At 31.4% G+C, this 21,485-nt stretch overlaps 1 protein-coding gene across 1 annotated transcript; it reads right to left on the reverse strand.

The window, feature by feature from the left end:
- Positions 1-3,672: 3,672 nt before the first annotated feature.
- Positions 3,673-19,674, reverse strand: Dopecr (G-protein coupled receptor DopEcR). The gene is made up of 5 exons (XM_083099437.1): positions 19,332-19,674; positions 13,901-14,276; positions 13,030-13,249; positions 12,354-12,783; positions 3,673-11,278 (listed from the first exon to the last, which is right to left on the reverse strand). The coding sequence occupies exons 2-5, from the start codon at positions 14,010-14,012 to the stop codon at positions 11,099-11,101; spliced, it is 942 nt and encodes a 313-aa protein (XP_082955563.1). The 5' UTR covers positions 14,013-14,276; positions 19,332-19,674; the 3' UTR covers positions 3,673-11,098.
- Positions 19,675-21,485: the final 1,811 nt, after the last annotated feature.

A 21,485-nucleotide genomic window follows, 5' to 3' on the forward strand; every position in this document is an offset into this window, starting at 1 on the left:
TCTTATTAGATTCGTAATTATTAATTATATATTTGATTTGTAATTATAATTAGAATGAGGAATACTCCAGTAATTAATTTAAAGACAATTTTATAAGAATATTTAACATAGTTAAATTTTATTATCAAATATTGATCTACTTGTTTTTAATCGATTTATTAAATTACTCATATGCATGCTGTGAATTTTGTAAATAAAATGTAAGTTTCTAATGAAATATTTTGTAGTGAAATTTTATAAATATTTTGTGTATAAATTTCATAAATATTTTATAAATGTTCCATTAAAATTAGTAACATATATAATAAAAAATGTTATACAAATTAGAAAATTATTAATCATGATGACGATCAAATCGTGTAGGCACGCGACGTGCTGCGTATACAGGGTGTTTCAGACCACCCGTACCACCCATTTAAAAACTAGAGAAGTGGTTATTTCAAAAAAGTAAAAACATTTTCTTTATAAATCGGGTGCGCTCTATCAAATGGTGATATTTTCAACTTCTGGTTCCGGCCGGAAATAGGAGATTCAGACCGGAAGTGCATTTTTTTAAATGGAACCCCCTATTTTTTATTACATATTCTTGTAGCCCATCTCGAGAGCTTTCCAAAACACTATAATTAAGTTAGTTTTCATTAAGTACTTTCCGAGTTATGCTTGAAATCATTTCTTAATTTTACATAAACCATAAAATATCTTGTAAAATATTCATTTTTCGATTATCTTACCTTAATACTTTTACGTACAAAATAATGAGAGGAATCAATTGGTGTAAAGAAAACACATAGTTATTTTTAAGAAAAAAATATGTAATTGTTAATTGTAAATTACATATTTTTTCTTCGAAACAACTATATGTTTTCTTTACACCAATTGATTCCTCTCATTATTTTGTACGTAAAAGTATTAGGTAAGATAATCGAAAAATTAATATTTTACAAGATATTTTACGGTTTATGTAAAATTAAGAAATGATTTCAAGCCTCATAACTCGGAAAGTACTTAATGAAAACTAACTTAATTATAGTGTTTTGGAAAGCTCTCGAGATGAGCTACAAGAATATGTAATAAAAAGTAGGGGGTTCCATTTAAAAATGCACTTTCGGTCTGAATCGCCTATTTCTGGCCGGAACCAGAAGTTGAAAATATCACCATTCGATAGAGCGCACCCGAGAAAGAACCCTTTATAAAGAAAATGTTTTTACCCTTTATAAGACCCTTTATAAAGAAAATGTTTTTACTTTTTTGAAATAACCACCTCTAGTTTTTAAATGGGTGGTACGAGTGGTCTGAAACACTCTGTATATATACGAATATATGAATATCTCATGTAAATCTAAGTACAACACACGTGATATTTCAAAACAAGCAGCTTGCCATAAATAGAATATTCACACAAATTCGACTAATACACGATACAATTGCCTTTCATATATCTACGCAGCGTAGAAATGTTGCTTGCGTGTGAGCACGTTGCAACACTTTATTAACCCGTTTCGGTATGTGCGAGGTAATTAACAGATAAAGTTGCAAATAGATAAAAGAAACTTTTGCGAAGTTTGGAAAATAAATCTTCTTGACAGGCTCTTCCGTAAATTCGCGCGAAAGGGCACGTGCCTTTTTCAGCTTTGCTTAAGATTGCGATTTAAGTAATCTGGAAATATTCAGCTGAAAATATACAGCATTTTGCACTATTTATATACACAAAGACATAATTTAAAAGCGTGATGTTCCTCAGTGATCGTTGCTTTATCCTGGTACCGATAGGAACCGGACGTATTACCCGAATAAATCGATAACACTCGTCAAAAGCATCCTCTTATAAATAGACATGTCTAAGATATCAATAGTTTCGTTCGCGATTTGCTTACTCTGGCTTCATCGTTGGTTTCCGTCATGTCTCCGGCTTTCTGGAAATTCCTTTTGCAACGAGACTTGCTGCGAAACGATGCACGTCCTTGTACAGTCTGTGCCGTAATGCGACATTAACTGCGTTTCCTCGTCTTTTACCCGATACTCAGTCTCCTTCTTTCGTTTTGTTCTGCTTTTTTCCACCACTCGCTCTAAAAAGATTGCAAAGAGAAGTAAAATGTCTTGAAAAATAGACGAGATCATTCAATATTTATTATTAAATAACAGAGTATACTAGTAATTTGCATTAAGGATTGCAAAGTATAACGATAATAGCACATTGATTCGTATAAAATTCGATGTTATTCGCTATTAAGAAGCAACTAATGCGAAATAATATAGAGGATTATTGATTAAACCATTATATATACAAAAGCTGTCTTTCAAGTATATGATTATTATATGATTAATGTCCGCGCAACATACTGAAGATATCCACAATTTATAACATATTAAAGATATCAAAAATTAGTATAATTTTTAATTATTATATATGTATATATGAATCTGTAAAGTACAGATTAAATACAATTAAAATAATAAAATTTCGAATATATTGCAACTATATAGATAGGATTTTTTTATTATTTAAATAAAGTAAATTTTATGCCGTAATTAATATCAACATGAATAAAATAAATGTATGTCATTATTGATGAAAATTAGTCAATTCAAAAGCTCAAAGTTTTATTTTAAAATTATTAATAATAATTGTCGATACTTTTACGCTATATATATATATATATATATATATATATATATATATATATATATATATATATATATATATATAGAGAGAGAGAGAGAGAGAGAGAGAGAGAAAATTTGTGTCATAAAAATCCTTCTAAAAAAATTTATCTTAAATTTTAAAAAGTTTTTAAAAATTGCTATTAAAATGAACATTGAAATTTTTACAGATTTTTTTTCATTTGACAACAACATACCTCAATTTATTTAGCTATCTCATCATCTCTAGAAAAAATTATTTTATAATTGTGAAATTCTGTGTATATGACTTAATAAAATATGATTTAATAAAATTTTGTTATCAAATTTGTTGCAAATTTTGCTATTATACAAACTTTCTTAAATTATTTTAATAAATGAAAATATATACCGTTAAGGTGTATCGACTAACATTTAACAGTATTGATTAATACTAACCCCTCCGCTGATACCATTATACCCAGCAAGTAGTACCAGTTCGTGTCAGGTCAGACACGCTCGTGAACGTGAATTTGCGTATTTCACGTTTATGTACAAAGTAGAACTAAGATAGATTTACATTTATAATAAAAATCTACATAAAAAGTAGCATAAATTGTAGTAGCTAAATAAAGTAAAATTTTTTTAAGTAAATAAGCAAATAAATAAGATCATACAAAACGAGCGAAATATTTCTAATACAAGAAAAAAAATCTATTTTGTACAAGTATATAATGAAAGAATTTTATTTTTCATGAAATTATTTTAAATATAATTTATTTCCCTCTTAATGAAAAATACTGTAATACTTTAAACAAAATGTAAAATAATTAATAATGTCTAAAACTGCCTAAAGAAACTGAGACATGAGGGAATAGAATAATTTTATATTATATTGTATATAGATTAATATGCTTTTAACGAAATTATATATTTACATATGCATTTAAATAAAAATTATTTACTCAATTTTTCATAAACGTACAATTGAATTAAAATGAGAGGGGATGAGAAATGGAATTACAAAGAAATAAGACGCTGTCTAATCTCGTATCGAGTGAAATATGCGGCATCTACGCCCTCTCTGTATTTATTTTTTAAATATCTTTCACTAGACTAATTTCTAGAACAATAATCATTAATATTGTACCATTATCATCAAAGTCATATCAGTTTATCGTCATGACATAGCTAGTACACTCATCGTTACGCTCCAATCGGGATTGCTTTCACAGCGATTCATGTGCGCGTTCTTTATTTATCTCTATACAAATTAATACGGATTTTAAGACAGACGCATAGATGCACATTTCGCATGTTACATTAACATATCGTCATTAACAGAATTTAATTTTAAGATATTAAAACATGAAGATGCTCTAAAACATGATGCCGCTCTAAAAAATGTCACTTATTAAATCTTATTTTGATTGCGTATACGCGAGTCAACATTTTATCGGTCAAATAAAACAGTTCATAAACCGCATCGCAAAAATTAGATCTTTAAATTAGAAAATAATGACAATATTGAATATTCTTTTTAACTAAAATATAAATTAAAATAATTTAAAATTTAATCTTCTTTTTGATATTACTTGTAGAATAACATTCTATTATCCATATTGCAAGTTTAATTTGCTAAATTACTATGATTTCTGTTACTCGGAAAAATTCCTAATATTTTATATATATTATCACACTCTACTATTATACATATATATTTTTAAATTGTCCTAATTGCAGTAATAGTAGTTGGTAATAATTTTTTAATTATTTTGTGTCATTGAATTATAGACAAATATATATTCTGTATTTATATAATTGCGGAGAGGAATCATTTTTTGTATAATTATACGTATACAATCACCATTTATAACAATCCAATAAATAATAAAAAAATCGATGTTGTTTGTGAACTGTAACATATGATCGAAAAGGCTAACTTGCGATATATTTTGCGTTGATTTTGTCCTGGACAAAACTGCGAAGCATTCCTGATCTGTAAATAATTTCTCGTCATTTTCTATCTTATACATATACTAAATGTGGTAATCTTAATCGCTGATATACACATGTCGAATACAAATCACCAAACGTAATACTTGTTTCTAGAATAAATTTGCTGTATATATCGAGAAAACGCCTCTCGTCGGGTGACATAAATGTACTATACTTGTAAAGAAATCAACGCAATAAAATCGCTAAATTTAATAAATTTAATAAATTTAATAAATGTAATAAATTTAATAAATTTAATAAATTTAATAAATTTATTTTAATCCTCCAGAAATCGTAAGATCTATTAAATACGTCACGTATGAATTATGTATGGATCACATAGTTGTAAATAATTTTCACTGTATTACTCTTATTAATTTTTCTCATAATTATAAATAATTATTAAATTTCTTTATCTTTTATTTTTCCTGGAAAAAATTATATTATAATTAAATTAAAATTGTATAAATTTTATTTCTCTCAAATTATATATATTTCTAATCATAATATATTTTGACATATGTGCCTGAGAGCTATTAAATTATTAAAGTATTCTTTGATTTTTCATGCTCACAAATGCGCCACGATTTTCGGAGGGTTTACAAGCGCAGGTATTTTTGTGATGCGACTGTTACAGTTACCACACCAAGCATACAACTCGATTCTGCGCGAAAATCGTCGATTGTGGTGTCAGGATGACCGCAAACATATATATGCGATCGAAACGATCCATTTGCGAACAATCAGTTAAAACATGTAATAACAGCACGCTCGTGGTGAGATACGTTACAAAACTAGTACAAAACTAGCATCTAGGTACAAAAATGTAATTAATCGTTAATAATGGAGGCCGCCCGGGAAACTGCCAGGGACCAATTCTGTTCGCTTTTCGCATTCTCCTTTACTTTTCTTGTCGTTTGGTTTTTTTTTTCATTATCGATAAATTCATTTCTGGTGTATAAGCCGCAATAATCAAGTTCACTTCAACGATTGGATTCCTTTTCTTTCGATCCTACGATCTTTTCTACGATCTTCTTCATATGCATGATCAATCACTTTTTTCTTGAGAGCGACTTTCACGTGTTTAGAATGTCGTAGAATTGCTGAGAAATTTAATACTGCTCGATTTTGGCAAATTCGCGAGTGCGGAGTGGCGCGAGATTTATTTTTTTTTATCGCGTACAAGTAATAATAATAATTAAAAACAGTCAAAGAAGAATAAGGTATGATAATTAGAATTTAATTATATCGAGAATTGTGAACCTATTTAAATTGTAGATATACTAAACTCATTGGCCTTGCATAAAATAAAAATCGTTGTACAAAATATCTTTATAAAGTACACCTCTGTGCTTTATTGTAAAAAAATGTATATATAATTCGCGAATTATTCCTGTTGAAAATAATCGCGTGCGTATGTCTCGCTTAATAAATATTTACAAAAATCTTATGACTGGGTTCAATATTAAAGCTCTGACATCGCTATCTTTTACGAAGAAAAACCACATACTTTGTCTTACTTGACATAAATCACCGATGAGAATCTTGTATAATATCTTAGCAATATCTTCATCCCCTTGAAACACTGAGCAGAAAATTTAATCGGTATCTGAGACAATCATTGAGATATGTTTTAGACTGATCTAAAAAGCGAGAATTTTTGCAATCTAATAGTCGTGAAAATTCGCTGCAATTCTAGAGTTAATTACGGGTAGACGAGAATAAAAGAATAAAAGAGGGGTAAGTATGTGCACTTTATCTGGGGAAAGAGGGCCTCTTCGATGTTATACAATTATCTCGAACCACTACGCAGTGGCGACGTAAAATTACAGAAGTAAAGCTTACGGTATTCGGATCTGGACGAAAAAACCGGATCACGAGCGATTCTATACGTATAAAGAGATATTCGCAATAAAATGTTAATGCGTCATAGCTGACCCCGGCTAAAAATTGTCGCAGTTTGAAGACATGTAATCTTCCAAAAATATTTTTTTTTGGGACCGGAAACATGTGCGATAATAACACAAATTTCACTTTCTTTTAATTATTTTTATTTTATTTGTATCATTCTCAAGGCAATAAATAATGCCGCTGTGCAATATTGTGTCTTCATTGTGGAACTGAATTTGTTCATTACCTGTGATTGATAATTATATACACATATGTGTGTGTGACAATAATTCATTTAACAATATACGAAAAAACATGCGATAATTTGTTACATTTGATAAGATCTGTGAGATCCTCTCGAACTTCCCTTAAAATTATCCTTAAATTGCAGTCGAACTTGCGTTACTTTTTAACCGGGTTTTTAGCCGACTTATATAGCTAATGTTCGGAACTAGAAGATAGTTTTGTTTGATTCCGTTGTACAGTTAAGACATCATAAAGTACCACGTAAAGAGAGAGCATCTTTTACGTCTTTTCATTATATTAAATAACCGAATAAGACACCATAATACCACGTAGAGAGAAATAGTATCTTTTACATCTTCTCATTATATTAAATAATCTCATTTTACATCTTCTCGTTACATTAAATAGACAAAATTGTCAAAAAAATCTATGATTTATGTGCATCAAATGCCCTAAAGGAATCTGTTATAACGTCAAAACTTGTGCTTGTAGATTAAATTGCAAGAAACATTTAAATCCCTCTTTTTAAAATTCCATTACTTAAATTTCAATATTCTTTTGTAATTTATTGAATATTGCACAAATTCTAGGAAAAATATCTAGCAGTAAGATTAATCGTTTCATATATTTTTCTATCTTTTAGATTGAATATTTCATATTTTATATTTAAAATAATGAGTAGATGTTTCTTTCGAACTGCTCTTCTTTGTTTATAGGAAAGCATGTTTATATATTTTTCCAATATTTTAAATGCCACGAATTAGACGACGATTAAGTGTTCTTATCTTTTGTCGATTCTTTTTAGAGAAAAGTATTATGCTTGAATGAAATGTGTTAGCGTTTTAGAGTAAAAAATAGAAGCTAAGATTTTCTAGACACCGACTCGCATATTAATTCCCATTTATAGAATTAATGTTTGTCAAAAACATCAAGGCGCGCCCACTTATGCACGCGAGCACTATTCCAAGAGCACAGCGAAGAAACATTGACGAATATTACATTGCTCTCTTCTCATTTCAACGACATTACGTGGAAGTTCTATGCCTAATTCTAGGATTTTATGCTATTCGTAATAGGCGCCACAAATCTGTTCACGTTCGCTAATTCTTTTTATGTTGAAATCTTTGATTTCTTGCGGAACATAGATGAATATTTTACTTAAAAAAATGTTAGACACATTTTTATATACATATATATATTTTTTCGAGTATATATATTTATAGTTTTAAACTTGTTTCATCTCTATAAAAATTAGATTAAATCAAATAAGTATATAAACATCTTTTTCTATTTAGTAACCACTCTTTGATGTTGATTTGTGATACATTCGGGTTCTTTATTATATATACAAGCACTTCGTTTTTTATATCATCAATATACACAAACAAATTCCACAAATCTAAAAAAATTCCATTTATATATGTTTTCATAATTTTTGAGTCTCAATTTTGCAATCTGCAATCAATAAAAATAATAAAAATCTAGAAATAGAGGATTCAAAATGAATATGGAAAATAAAATAATATATTAAATCAATAAAAATCTGCATCTTGCACTCGCATCGCTTGCGCATAAATTTAAGCAATGAAAAAGTCCGCTTTTCCTCACATAAGATTACTTTGCAAAACCGTATTTTTTAACAGCTCTAACATATATGCTCCTCTCATCTAGCATCTCCTATAAAGTTTTCGGTTTCACACAATTTCAGCAACAATTTTCAGTTGTAGATTGTACGTAGGCTGTTCAAATATTATATTCGAAATTGCGCCTAGAGTCGTCATGGTTTACGTAGACGTGCGAAAATTGGACGCAATAGTTTACGCTTTCATGCAAAAAGTTTGCCACTAGCCGACTAGCACTTTGTAAGATTAATAATAAAGCTTATAGCGAGCGACGCTCGTAAAACTTACGTGATCTGAAATAAGAATTAGATTATACAACGATATTTTGATTTCTGTGGGGAGAGTGTTTTATAAACCTAGTAAGTGTTCGAAAAACTAATGAGAGCCCAGCTTGATCCTGAAGAGAAGCGCTTTCTCTTTTTCGTCGCGGGATCCGCCACATGAATAATTAGGCGATCGAAATCTCGCTACGAAAATGAATCTCGACGAAGCGGAAAGATTTATTTGAGATTCACATTCATAATAGAAGTCATAAAGTTACAGGGAATCTTGCGCGCAATTTTTATCAACTTTCTATTTGCATAAATTGCCGGATTTAACTCTTTTACTGCGGGCGTGCTGTTAACATTTGTAATTTTAAGTACTCATGCAAACTATGTACGGGGTGTCCCAGACTTAACGAATCAGCCGTTAATGGTAGATCCCTGAGATCATTTGAAAACGAAAATCTTAATACTAAAATGTTGAGGAAGATATAGTTTCGACGCTACAAAAGATTAAAGACTACCAATCGGCGCGTTACGTTCTCCTGTGCTGGACCTAGCGCATCAAGGGGCCCGCGTACAGCACGGATAATATCAATATCAATAAAAGGATCAATATGAAATAAAAAATAGGATTCTGCAGTGAGCGCGATTGTGTCTTCGATGCGACAGTAGTCAGTAGTTGAAATATTTTTATGAAGTCTTCCTCAACATTTTGGTATTAATATTTTCGTCCTCAAATGATCTCAGGAATCTGCTATTAACGGCTGATTCGTTAAGTCTGGAACACCCTGTATATAATTTTAATAATTATACTATAGTTTATATAATTACATAATTATTATAATACCATAATGTTTCGATAGTAAGAAAAGGGATAAGCGAATTAATCGGCGTTGCATAGACGCGCTTTGATTTCGCAGATATTTCCGCAGCTTCTCGACGAGAAAGAGAAAGAGCGGGAAAGCCGGCGGCTAGGAAGCGCATTAGAGAAGCGTAAAGTTCGCACGCTCGGCACTCAATCACCCTTTATCGACGGGCACGACGACATTTCGACGACGCAAAACTCGTCGCCGACGACGCGTCACATTCAAAGAGGCATCTCCATTAATTGACTAAATTTTTCTCTCCGCGTAATATAATATTCCGGCGTCGTTTAATGAATAATTTTACGATCAGATCTGCGGCCTGCTCGTACGACAGTCAGTAACTCTCGTTTTATAATAATTCGCTACGACATTTATTGAGCGTGATCTTACGTCGACGTAGACTAGGTGATAATTAATTTCAAATGCCATGGAGCGACTTTCGTCGTTCTTCATTTTATTTTATTTTATTTTATTTTTTTTTTTTCGTACGGCGCAGAAAGTCGTCCCAACAGGACTCTAATTAACAAACTCTAGCGTGTTTGAGCGAAGCGAGATTATTGTAGAGAAATGGACGCGCGTCGGCGGAGTCGCCGAATTCCGCCGGCAACGTATTGTGTTTCGCAAAACTCGAAGCACCACTCGCATTATTTCGGGTCGTCCTATGTAAATGGGCCAGCATTATGTATTGATCTGTTTCTATTATGAAAATTAGACAAGCTAAATATATTGATTGTATAATTTTGATTATTTTTACAATTCAATCTAAGCGATACTTGAGCTGTCTATATTATCAGATACGCGTATAATATAGACTTGATTAATAACTTTATCAGAGACTCTCTTTAATTACTTTAATAATTTTTTAATCATTTTTTTAATAATATTTTTTATATAATATTGTGATAAGCATATGATATCAAGTTATTTACTTAAATTATAGAATTTTCCAAATTTTCTCTTGGTTTTCCTTTAAAAATTATTTTTTGTAATTTAGATTGAATTTTAATTTTAATTCAGATTCAGAATTTTATAAATCTTTCAATTAAAATCTTGTATTTTTAAAAAGTTTCCTGTCTCTCTCTAAAAAGAATAAACAACATGTGTACATAAATTTATACAGCTACATGAATGTACAAATAGAATGCAGATAATACAACAATAGAGACTTTTTTCTCTGGAAAAATATCGAATTTTCACGTTTCAAATAAAAATTTAGACACAGAATTTTCATGTATCTTTACCTACTTAATGATTCCAAAAATGTTCTCCTTTTTTCATACATAATACCATTTTCATGTATATTTCGGAACCTTTTTCTATCTTCTACATAATATTTATTTTGATAATTTATCACTTTTTATTTCCTTTAAATTATTTCAACTAAGTTAGAAGTCAATATCGATATTCATAAGCTACGATCGGTACCGATTCGTATGTTGGAGCTCAAAGTTTTAAGAGAACATCTTGCGAGTGGTGCCAAGATGCGAGGACGATCCTTGAATAGAGGTAAGAGCGACGCTCTAAGAACGCGCCGCGGATAGAACAGAACGCAACATAGGCTCTGCTGATCGTAGACGTTGTAAATGTGGCATTAGTCATCGTCGTCGAGGCCGAGAAGTTCCGGCGGAAGTCGCCTGTGCCGGCAGCATACAGTGAGACAGAGTACTCGTACGGCCAACCGGAACTGGGGACTCAGTGTACCAAGGACGATCGCTTTCCAAAAGCTGTTCATGAACCCCAACCACACCACGGCAAAGTGTACAAACGGTACCTACGGTGAATAACAGGATCAGATTAGTGATATTAACATAAATATAAGTCCTCGTTCATCAACTGTGGTCAGGATTTACATATTTTTCTCATGTGATCCCTAAATTTAAGATTTTGTTTATTATCTTTCACATTTTAATATAATTAAATATATTAATTATATAAAATAATATAAAATAAATATAAAATAATTTTTAAGTTGTTATTAATTATTATACACTTATTAATTATTATATTATTACATCATAAAAAGGAGAATTCTTCGCAATAATGCGAGAATCGAGAAACTATTACTTACAAATTTAAACGAGAGCGAAGGAAGTAAAAGTTTTTATGCTTTAAATAATTATTACTAAATGACATTTCGTATATAAGTACTAGGGAATATATTGTCTTATATTGTCTAACTCCTTATAACAGTCGTGGATATATAGAATATGTCCTTGTATGTGAACTTTTTATGCTTATGAACCAGCGAGCGTATTCTTTATTAACTTACTCCGCTTTACAAACTTGTCGACCTACATTTTTAATTGTCTCATTTCCAATGCCTCTTTTCACGAAGTTTAAAGTTTTAGATCATGTCAATGTCAAGCAAGTGCCATTATAGTCGTTCTAATGTGAGTGTATTTTTGATGAGGATAGTCATTTCTATAGCTGTAAAACGAAAATACGACATCTAAACAGAAAAAATAATTTACGAACTTTATTATTTCTTGCATTAAAATTCTTTTAAAAATTATTACTAAATATTAATTCTGTAAATCAGTTAATTTTAAATAATTATCAGAAGATTAATTCAAGTTATAAGATAGTTTTCTTTCTGGCGTGCATGATTGTGTTTTTAGATTTCAGTTAATTAAATGTGCGCTCATCGCTCTATAAAAGACACCTTTCTCATTTAATTTAAATTGCTTACTATACTAAAAGTATTAATATTGTAGAAATCCAAGATTATTTTATTGAAATTATTCGTAAAGAAATATCAAATTAAAGCAAAAATATCCCTCCTTAATTTTAATAGCAACACCTGCCCTTTTAATGTCAATTAAATGACTCGTAAGAGGGTTAATTACCTCAGGCGGCCCGTTAACAACCGCGTATATCCTCAGCCCGGCGAACGGCGCCCATGACATGCAGAAAGCCATCACTAGGACGAAGGACATAATGTGACTCGGGTTGCTTAGATTTTCCGATAGCGCAGTAGCGTACTCTTTGTCGTGGATCAACGCGCCGGACTTCAGTCGCTTCATCATGGAGAAAATATAGAAGTACGTGTAGACGATGGTGATGACCGACGGTCCCAACACGAGGATCGATAGCGTGATGGTGTACGCGGCCATGTTGCCCCAATCGAGCATGCAGATGAAGGCCTCGCGATCGAAGAGCGGCTTGTTGAAGCCGAGCAAGGGCGGGCAGCACATCATCGCCACGCTGATCCACGTGAAGACCATCCAGCATTGACATCGGGTTTTCGTCTGTACGGTCTCGTATCTCAACGGTTTTCTGCAAAAGTCGCAAGAAATATTATTATAATTGGAAATTTTATCATAATCGTGTGGATTCTCTTGAGCCTGCAGAAAAAAATTATTGCAGTTCGAAGATGTTAAGGAATATAATCTGAGAGTATCTACGAGATAATAGCAAAAGATATGTTTTTGACTTGTAATTAATTCATTGTAGTAATATTACATCTGTGCATTATTATATATTTATGGGATATCCATCTTTTATAAAATAATTGCAAAATACCTGATAGCCAGATAGCGATCTACGGAGATCCACATAAAAGTGTACACCGATACCGCCCAAAGTGTGACTTCCAAATAACCGACGAGTCGGCAAACGATATCTCCGTAAACCCATCTTCGTACCAGCGCCGGATATACTGAGAGCGGAACCACCAACAGACCACATAAAAGATCTGCCGAGGCGAGTGATAGCAAGTAGTAGTTTATCACCTCGGAGGGACCTGCAAATAAAGCATTCTTAATGTGTAATATATGTATTATATTTCATCATTAATAATTCTAGCAATAATTCTAACAATTATATAATAATTATATATGTATATTATATGTATTTTTACGTTTATTGGCATCAATCATATTATTAACATTATAAATAATCGATCAACATAATTAACATATTTTAATATCCCATCATTTAAAATTTGGCTTAAAATAATATATAAAATTCTAAGATTTAAAAGATTTAAAAATATATACACATATATCTAAAAATTCATTATTTGCAGAATATTAATAATGAATAAATTATAATAATTAAAAAACTGTGCAAGAGAGTATAAGATTCGGAGATGGAGCAGCAGCAAAATTATATTCGCAAATAAATATTATTAATCAGTGTATTAAGTTTACATAATTTGTTTTATTAATAATAAAATTTTACTATTTATGGCGTTTAAACGGAAAACAAGAAGATGCACTTGAGTGAACGTTAACTTACCTACAATTGAAGCCAACGTAACAGAAGTATGATAATAATAAAATAATAAAATAAATAAAAATAATAATAAAATAAATAAAAGTAAAATAAATAAAATAATAAAATAATAAAATATAAAATAAGCTGCGAATGCAAGACACTCTTGTGGACTTACCGCGGAAGTTAAGGTAGGTGGCGATAATGAGCAGATTCGAGAGGATGATGGCGACGGCGACCACGAAGATAAGGCTCGCCTGCATGAGAGCCTCCAACGAGGGCTCCTCCATGCCGCCACCCTTTCGAGCTGCATCCCCCCACCCGCCCTTAGATGCTTTTACCCTTCACCCTCTTCGCGAGCTTCTTGCTGCCAAATGTTGGACGCTCTTCAAAGCTCGCGCTGATCCACCCTTGACTCCTTGTCACGTGTCTTCTTTTCGTTATGTTACTTTCCTACTATTAGAAATAAATATTTGAAGTCCTCAGGCGAAAGAGTTTTCGATATGAAACTGTGTCTTCACGGATCTTGATATATTATCGATGTAACCGTGTCACTGTAAATTAAAAAAAAATTATTAACTTAGATGGCTGCTATCAATCTTATGCGCATTTCTTATAAATTTATTATATTCAATCAATCAGAAAAAAACTATATTTTTTGAAAAATAAATTTTAAATAGTATATTAAATGTGTGTAATTTGAACGTGTGAAAAATATGATCAGAAACAGAACACTTATGTTATTATTATTATTATTATTATAAGTTAATTAAATAATTTAAAAATATATTGGAAAGACAATAAATTGCAAGTGCATTTATGATTAAAAATATTAATCCAATAATTAATTATAAAGTTGTTTTATGTTATATTAATTATTAGTCACAGCTGTTCAAAAATTAATCTTTTATTAACAATCTTATTAGATTAACATTTGCCCTTACGATATAAATCTTATGCATGATTGTTAAATAATATTAAAGATTCTGATATTTAAATCAAAAGATAATAAAAATAATATTTTAATTGTTAAAAAGAAAGCATGTCTTTAGACTTATTTTTAAATTTAAAAATCCACAAATGCTATGCGGGGAATAATAAAAATATCCGAATCAAGTCCGCGCCACGCGCACGATTCATCTTCAGGTTTGAGGTCAGTGTGTCAGCCCAGCTTGGCCACAGGGAGAAGGGTAACGTAGGAGAATTGCATTCCGAAGGGTAGATCGGTCGGATAACGTGGAACAAGGGTATCGAGTAAGTGTTTCTGGATCGTGTCGATAATATACGTCACTGTATATTTTTCTCCCTTTTTATTTTTCTGCAAAAGCCATGTAACTTTTCCCTTGTGGAAGTATCCCGCGAACGACCCGCACGACGCCTTTCCCTCCCCAGGTATCGACCGCCATTCATAATTTAGCTGAGTCGAGCCTGAATGGAGGGGTGTATTGTAGCATCGTGCAGTCTGTCGCGTTTCCCGAATTAAAGTAGAGCTTCCGCATTTTCTGCGCGACGGTGTAACGTGACATCATCGACGACGCAAAGTGGAGGAGTAGACAGTTGGTATAAATAACATTACAATCGAAACCCTTGACATTATATCCTTGTCTGAGAGTGCATCGCACTATTTGCATGCGATTATTTTTAATCCGCGTTAATTATAATCCCGCAATAATTAATCGCGTGACTTCGACTATTTTTAATATTTAAATACTTGTAGTGTAATCCCCGAAAATAAAGTTTTTTAGTTCCGCAGTTACTAATCAATTACTCCTTTAATTTATATGGAAAATGCAATTCATTGAACTTCAAGATAAATATAATATATTTGAATTTTTAACTGAAAGTTTTCTCGGATATTCTATTGAATTTTTCGAATTGGCCTCTTAAATTTGCAACCAACAATTCAAAATCAGCTGTAATTCTAATCGATACGCAATTATTTGCCCATATGAAGGCAACATAATCAACTCAAAGATCGATACATGTCGCAATTATCGTCTGTAATATTTGCTTAATTATAAGCAAGCATCGTAAGCACTGACACGCGACGCTTTGTTACATGAAAAGCAGCTTAATGAAGCCCCGAGTGTATTATATGTAGCTTAAGCAATTACGTTGCTACATTTGCTGGTCTCACGTCTCGCCGCCATTATTCACTCTTCGATACGCGTGACTCTGCTACCGATTTTTCCATTTTTCTTCTTTTTTTAGCAGGTGTAAAAAAAACGCAAGGTACAAATACAATCGATTAGCAAGATTATCAGACGCGAAATAATTCTCGGTGCTTTTTCTACAGTGTGACAGCATTATTCGTCGAAGTCGAAGCTTTTTACGAGAGAAAAATTTTATTTGTTGTGATTTGACAAATAATTTACATATATATATATCAACATTGCAATGCGAACGATATTTATTTAAAATCAAAGATAAATATCTCTAATCTATTTCAATAAAAATATTTTGCTGGTTAATACAAAATAAAAATGCTTGAATATAAAAAAAATCAATACATCAATTAACATGTTATTTTTTGATTGCATTAAATATTGTAATAAATTAGATTATTTTATAGCTACTAAATGAAACGCTCTCTCTGAAAAAGATTAAAACAACATGTAGTCTATATATAATTTATCTAAAAACTGATGGAGATATTTTTTAATCATCCCTTAATTTATATTCCTTCGACAAAAATATTATATATACTTAATTAAATTGCAACTGTGAAAATAAATATTTTGTCATAATATAAACAATAAATAAGCAAAACAATATCCATCAATTAATTTTGTATTAAATTTATATCTAAACAGAGAATTGTTATTTAAAATTTAATTATGAACTTTTAAATATGTAATATTAAAAATTAGATACTTGCGGCAATTGATGGTCTTTCTCAATTTTTTCCTCAAGAGAAATTTAACTTGAAATTAAATAATTTATATAATTAAAAAAAGCATTTGGGACAATTTTGGAACAGCTACTATATAACTGTTTTATGTTTTATATTTACTCTTGCGTGACGTGACTGAAGACAAACTTATATAAGGTTTGCTCATTTAAGACAGGAAATTGTAATGGAAATGTTAAACTATGATATGACCTATTACATATATCATTATTTTATGAAACCATATCTTCATTAATATCACTAATGTTAATAATTCTATATTTATATCTCTATTAATAATTCTATAATACTATTTCTACCGTAAGAAATAATTGTTTAATCTGTAATGTGCTTACAGTTATTTTTATAATATGATTAAAGAACGAAACAAATTCTAGTAATTAATACGTTAATATATAAATTAATAATTTAAAAATTATAACTAAATAAGAAAAAAAAAATATTTATAACTTATTTTTATATTATTAATTTATTAATTTATATTATTAAAGGATTAATTTATATTATTAGAACAAATCAAAATCACTAAAAAAATTATTTTATTTGAACATTTATTAATTGCGGAATAAATGCACATTTAGTAATAAATGTATAAAAAAGCAATATATGTATATATGTTATAAGAAAGCTAGATAAAATGTGTGAATCGTAATCAATATAGCATATAAATTCATTTCACATCCATATATTTATATAATTTGTATTTGTTTAAAAATTACGGATTATTTTAATTTATTGCATCAGTTATATATTTACAACTTCTTTTAATAATAAATAATTATCGTTTATATTTCTTTTAATCATAAAAATAATAGATAATAATAGTTTATATTTATATTGCTGTTCGATATAATCATCAACGGGATTTATCATACTTAATCGTTGTATATATAATTACATATCTCTTCATTATTCCCTTATCGAACTGCCGAACATTGAATATTCTGGCTAAAAATAATTCCGATAGTTTCACTTTTGTTGAATTTTCTTTTATATCTGTATAAATCCACTGAGTCATAAACGTGTGATTTTTTTTCTATTCTTATGTCTAATATCATGTTACATTTAATCATATTATTTAAAATTCATTTCTTGAACATTGCAATAAATGTCGCAATATTGTTATATCATAGTTGTTAATTATATCGATAAGTGATGCTATAGAATAAGTTGTATATAACATATTGCAAATATATTACATTATAAAATAATGCAATTTAATAAGATACAATATGCAATAAGTATAAAGATCATTCTTTTCAATTATTTTATTTGTGCTCAACGATAGTCAATCATAAATCCCAACACATTGATCAATTCAGAAATCTCCGAATAAAGCTCCTTTTTTTATCTAATCATCTACATTTTGTAAAAAATTTATATCTTTTGGATAAACCAATATTATATAAAATTTCTGACTTGATTAACTTAATCAAAACTCTGTAATCTATTCTTTAATTTAATTCTTTAATCTAATTCAGTTTCCAGTATGTGGTCTTACAACTATACGAAAACTGGAAAGGTTGATTCAAACACGGTCTCTCTCATGGGCTCGAAACGCTCCGCTATTTTTATCCATTCTCATATCCGACGACAATCAACGACGTGATATCATTGCGGCTGACAAAAAGAAAGCATCAAGCGACGCTTTTCCCGGCGGGGTTCTTCAATTACCGCCGGAGCGAGAGCGCTTTCCTATCGGGATGCACGATGACGAACCACCCCGAACTCGTATCCGACACAGCAGGGGTTACTCTCTTTTGTTTAGTTAACCGAATATTTGCCCAGTCATGCGCATGTGTCGCGATAAGAGGGTGATCCACGAGTAGCGAGCGCGCGCGAGTCAATGCACATCGCAGATTTCCAGCCGCGTGCTTGTGGCTCGCGGTATGAAATTTTATTTGTTCCCCGTATGTGCACTTATTATTAATAACAGCTCTTTGTAGCAATTTTGCAACAAGCAAAAAAATGCTAAAAGAGCAAATTTATTCGTGAAAATTCTTAATGAGGTTGATTTAATTTTTACACAATATTTCACGTATTTTTAATTTTATAGTAGAATTTAATTTTTACACAATATTTCACGTATTTTAAATTTTATAGTAGAATTTGAAAAATTGTCATAGGTTTAAAAATCTGTTTTAAAGAATTGACATTATTGGAATTCATTTGAAATAATATAAATTTCATATAAATTATTAATCTAAATATATATAATTTTATTATAAATTAACGATGTAATATTATTTATGGACATCATTAATGAATTAAATTTACTAAAAGATGAGATATGATATTTATATAATAAAATAGAGAAATGACAAAAGAAACGATGCATGGGAATTAAAAATTGAAGATGCAGCTGAAAAACATCAAAAACTGCAAGAACACATGTTTTGATATATGAAGATATCAGACATAGAAAGAAGGAATCAGATTTTTTGCATCTTCGCTGCACCTTTTACGTCCTTCGGATCGTTCACTCAACATTACATCGCAATCGAGGAAACGGAAGAGAGGCAAGATTTGGAGCGACATAATATCGACAAACCAGGGAGAATCCTAATACATCATTGAGCAAGGCAAGGAATGGCATCGCGATCCACGCAGCATCCGAAATCCCGAGTACTTGGTATGCATCGTTCGCATTCGCTATCCACTATCATCTTCGGCCACGTTCAACCGACGTCACACGTACCTCCTCGGTCGCATCCTGGTCGCGTGCACCAGCAGCTCCGCTAGTGCCTCTTGTCGCAGCCTCCTGATGCTCCCGTTCACCCTCTCGCGTCGCTTTTCTCCGCGAAACCCGGCCGAGTCGGCAGCGACAGCCGAGACGCTGATAGCGCGTCGTCCTCGTCCTCGTCGTCCTCGTCGTCGTTGTTGCTCGTATCGCCGATTCCTGTCTCTCAACGTCCTTATATATTCCTCCCGCTCTGCCGTGAGATCCACTCGGGATGCAGAAGCACACCGTTACGCACAGGCGCACATATTCGCACTCTCGCTCGACTCCAACCGGGACTTCTACAACTACTGGCAGAGAAAGTCCGCTTCTCTCCCTCGGCCCGGGCGTCGAGGCGTCGATACGACGCCGACGACGCTTGCGCGCCACCCCCGATCCACCCTTTCCCACCCGGGCATTTTCGCGGCGCATTCGAGGCTGCGACCCTGCTGTCGCGACTCACGTCTACGAATCACGTCTCGTCGACGAATTTTGCTCCGCGTTCTCGCTGTCACGGGCACTCGGAGATTTTCCGAGCTTATCAAACGTGCGAGGAAAGGATCGGCGGACGATGGAAATTGTTGCCTCGGTCGTACGGTTCTTGAATTTGCCCTCGCTCCAATGTCCCACGACGATGGTTTATCGATCCTCGATTCTGTGAGTTCGCCGCTTCGATGTTTCTGCTTTGCTGCACTTGACGAGAAGCGGAGTATCGACGAATATTTCTTATTATAATGCGGAATGCGTCTCCTCTAAAAATAACTTCTTTATAAGAGGACCTCGTCACTCGAACTCTGAAATTAAAAATTTCATTTGGCTATAAAAATTGTATAATATGTCCTCGATAAGTATTTCATACACATGCATAATTCGTATTATTTTATTTAAGCAATCGCTGCAATTGTGTCGATCATTTTTTTGTTAATTCTCCTTAATTCGCAAGTGATGATATGGTCATAGTTTGCGCCGTGGTTGATCAAATTCCTTTTTTTTATAGAGAAGAGATAGCAAAATAATTTGAATAATAACATATATAGATATGTAATTAAGTCACACAGAATTAATTAATTTAAATTGCTGGTGCAGTCAAGCTTTATCATACGATTTTATTCTGTGCTATGCGATAAAAAATATATAATCAATAATTCTATAAATTCCAGATAATCCTATAATTCCACTTTAAATTGCAAATCCTAAAAGTTTGTTAACATGAAGTTTTTAATTACATGTATTATAAGCTTCATTTTTTATAGAGAGTTTGACAAAAATAAAGAGCAATAAGGAAAAGAGATAAAAATTAAAGAGAAAGAATGGTTTTAAGTATATTGATTTGCATAATGTACAAATAAATAACAGAATATTTCGGGCACAATATAATTTATACTTTTTTAACAAGATTATTTTTAAAGAAAATTTTTTAATTTTTGATTGAAGAATTATTATTTTGTTGAACACGAAATGTTAGTAAAATCACAAATACTCATTTATTCAAATTGAGTCAGAGAAAAAGAGAAAGAGAGAGAGAGAGAGAGAGAGAGAGAGAGAGAGAGAGAGAGTTTGTGCGTTCATCAATTTGTCTTTAAACGGCATTGATGGAGCCGTCCCCGTAATTTATTCGCACCCTTTTGATTAAAGTCAGAAAATCGACGGTGATTCTCACGAGATAACTTTACGTCCGCTGTTAATTACATCAGTTAGAAATTTAAATTAGGTCCTTAGACAGTTCATCAAAATTTTATTAAAGTTATTTACGATGCCACGTAATAGTTATTTAGAACGTCAGAGACAAGAAAAGCAGGATTTTCGCATATTAATGCGGCTTTGTGATAATTTTAGCTTATTCATTTCTTTTTGCCACTTGAATTTGAATTGTTAATTCGTTCGATCGTAAAGTATTTTTTACAGAGTACTTCGATATGCGTTTCGAGTTCTTAATTAAACTCGAATATACAATGAAAATTTTTCTTTTATCGAATATCAAAATTGAAGTCTTAAGTTACAAAATTATTTACTTAAATCACACTCTATTTTTTACGTTCTTAACAACATTTCTTTTATTTTTCCAATAAGTCTTTAAATTTTAATAGATTATAATTTATTTTTAATTATATAATCATTATAATTCTCATTTTA

This window comes from Camponotus vicinus, unplaced genomic scaffold (assembly GCF_025532165.1).
Source record: "Camponotus vicinus isolate PSW18456_S1 unplaced genomic scaffold, iyCamVici1.0 SCAF_5, whole genome shotgun sequence".
NCBI lineage: Eukaryota > Metazoa > Arthropoda > Insecta > Hymenoptera > Formicidae > Camponotus > Camponotus vicinus.

What these genes read in the sequence shown, in the direction of transcription:
- Dopecr (XM_083099437.1), bottom strand. Translation starts at nt 14,012, where the DNA reads ATGGAGGAGCCCTCGTTGGAGGCTCTCATGCAGGCGAGCCTTATCTTC. An exon ending in GATCGCTATCTGGCTATCAG is followed by an intron (nt 12,784 to 13,029) that starts GTATTTTGCAAT and finishes CGACTTTTGCAG; the next exon opens with AAAACCGTTGAGATACGAGA. An exon ending in TTGTTAACGGGCCGCCTGAG is followed by an intron (nt 11,279 to 12,353) that starts GTAATTAACCCT and finishes TATTCACCGTAG; the next exon opens with GTACCGTTTGTACACTTTGC.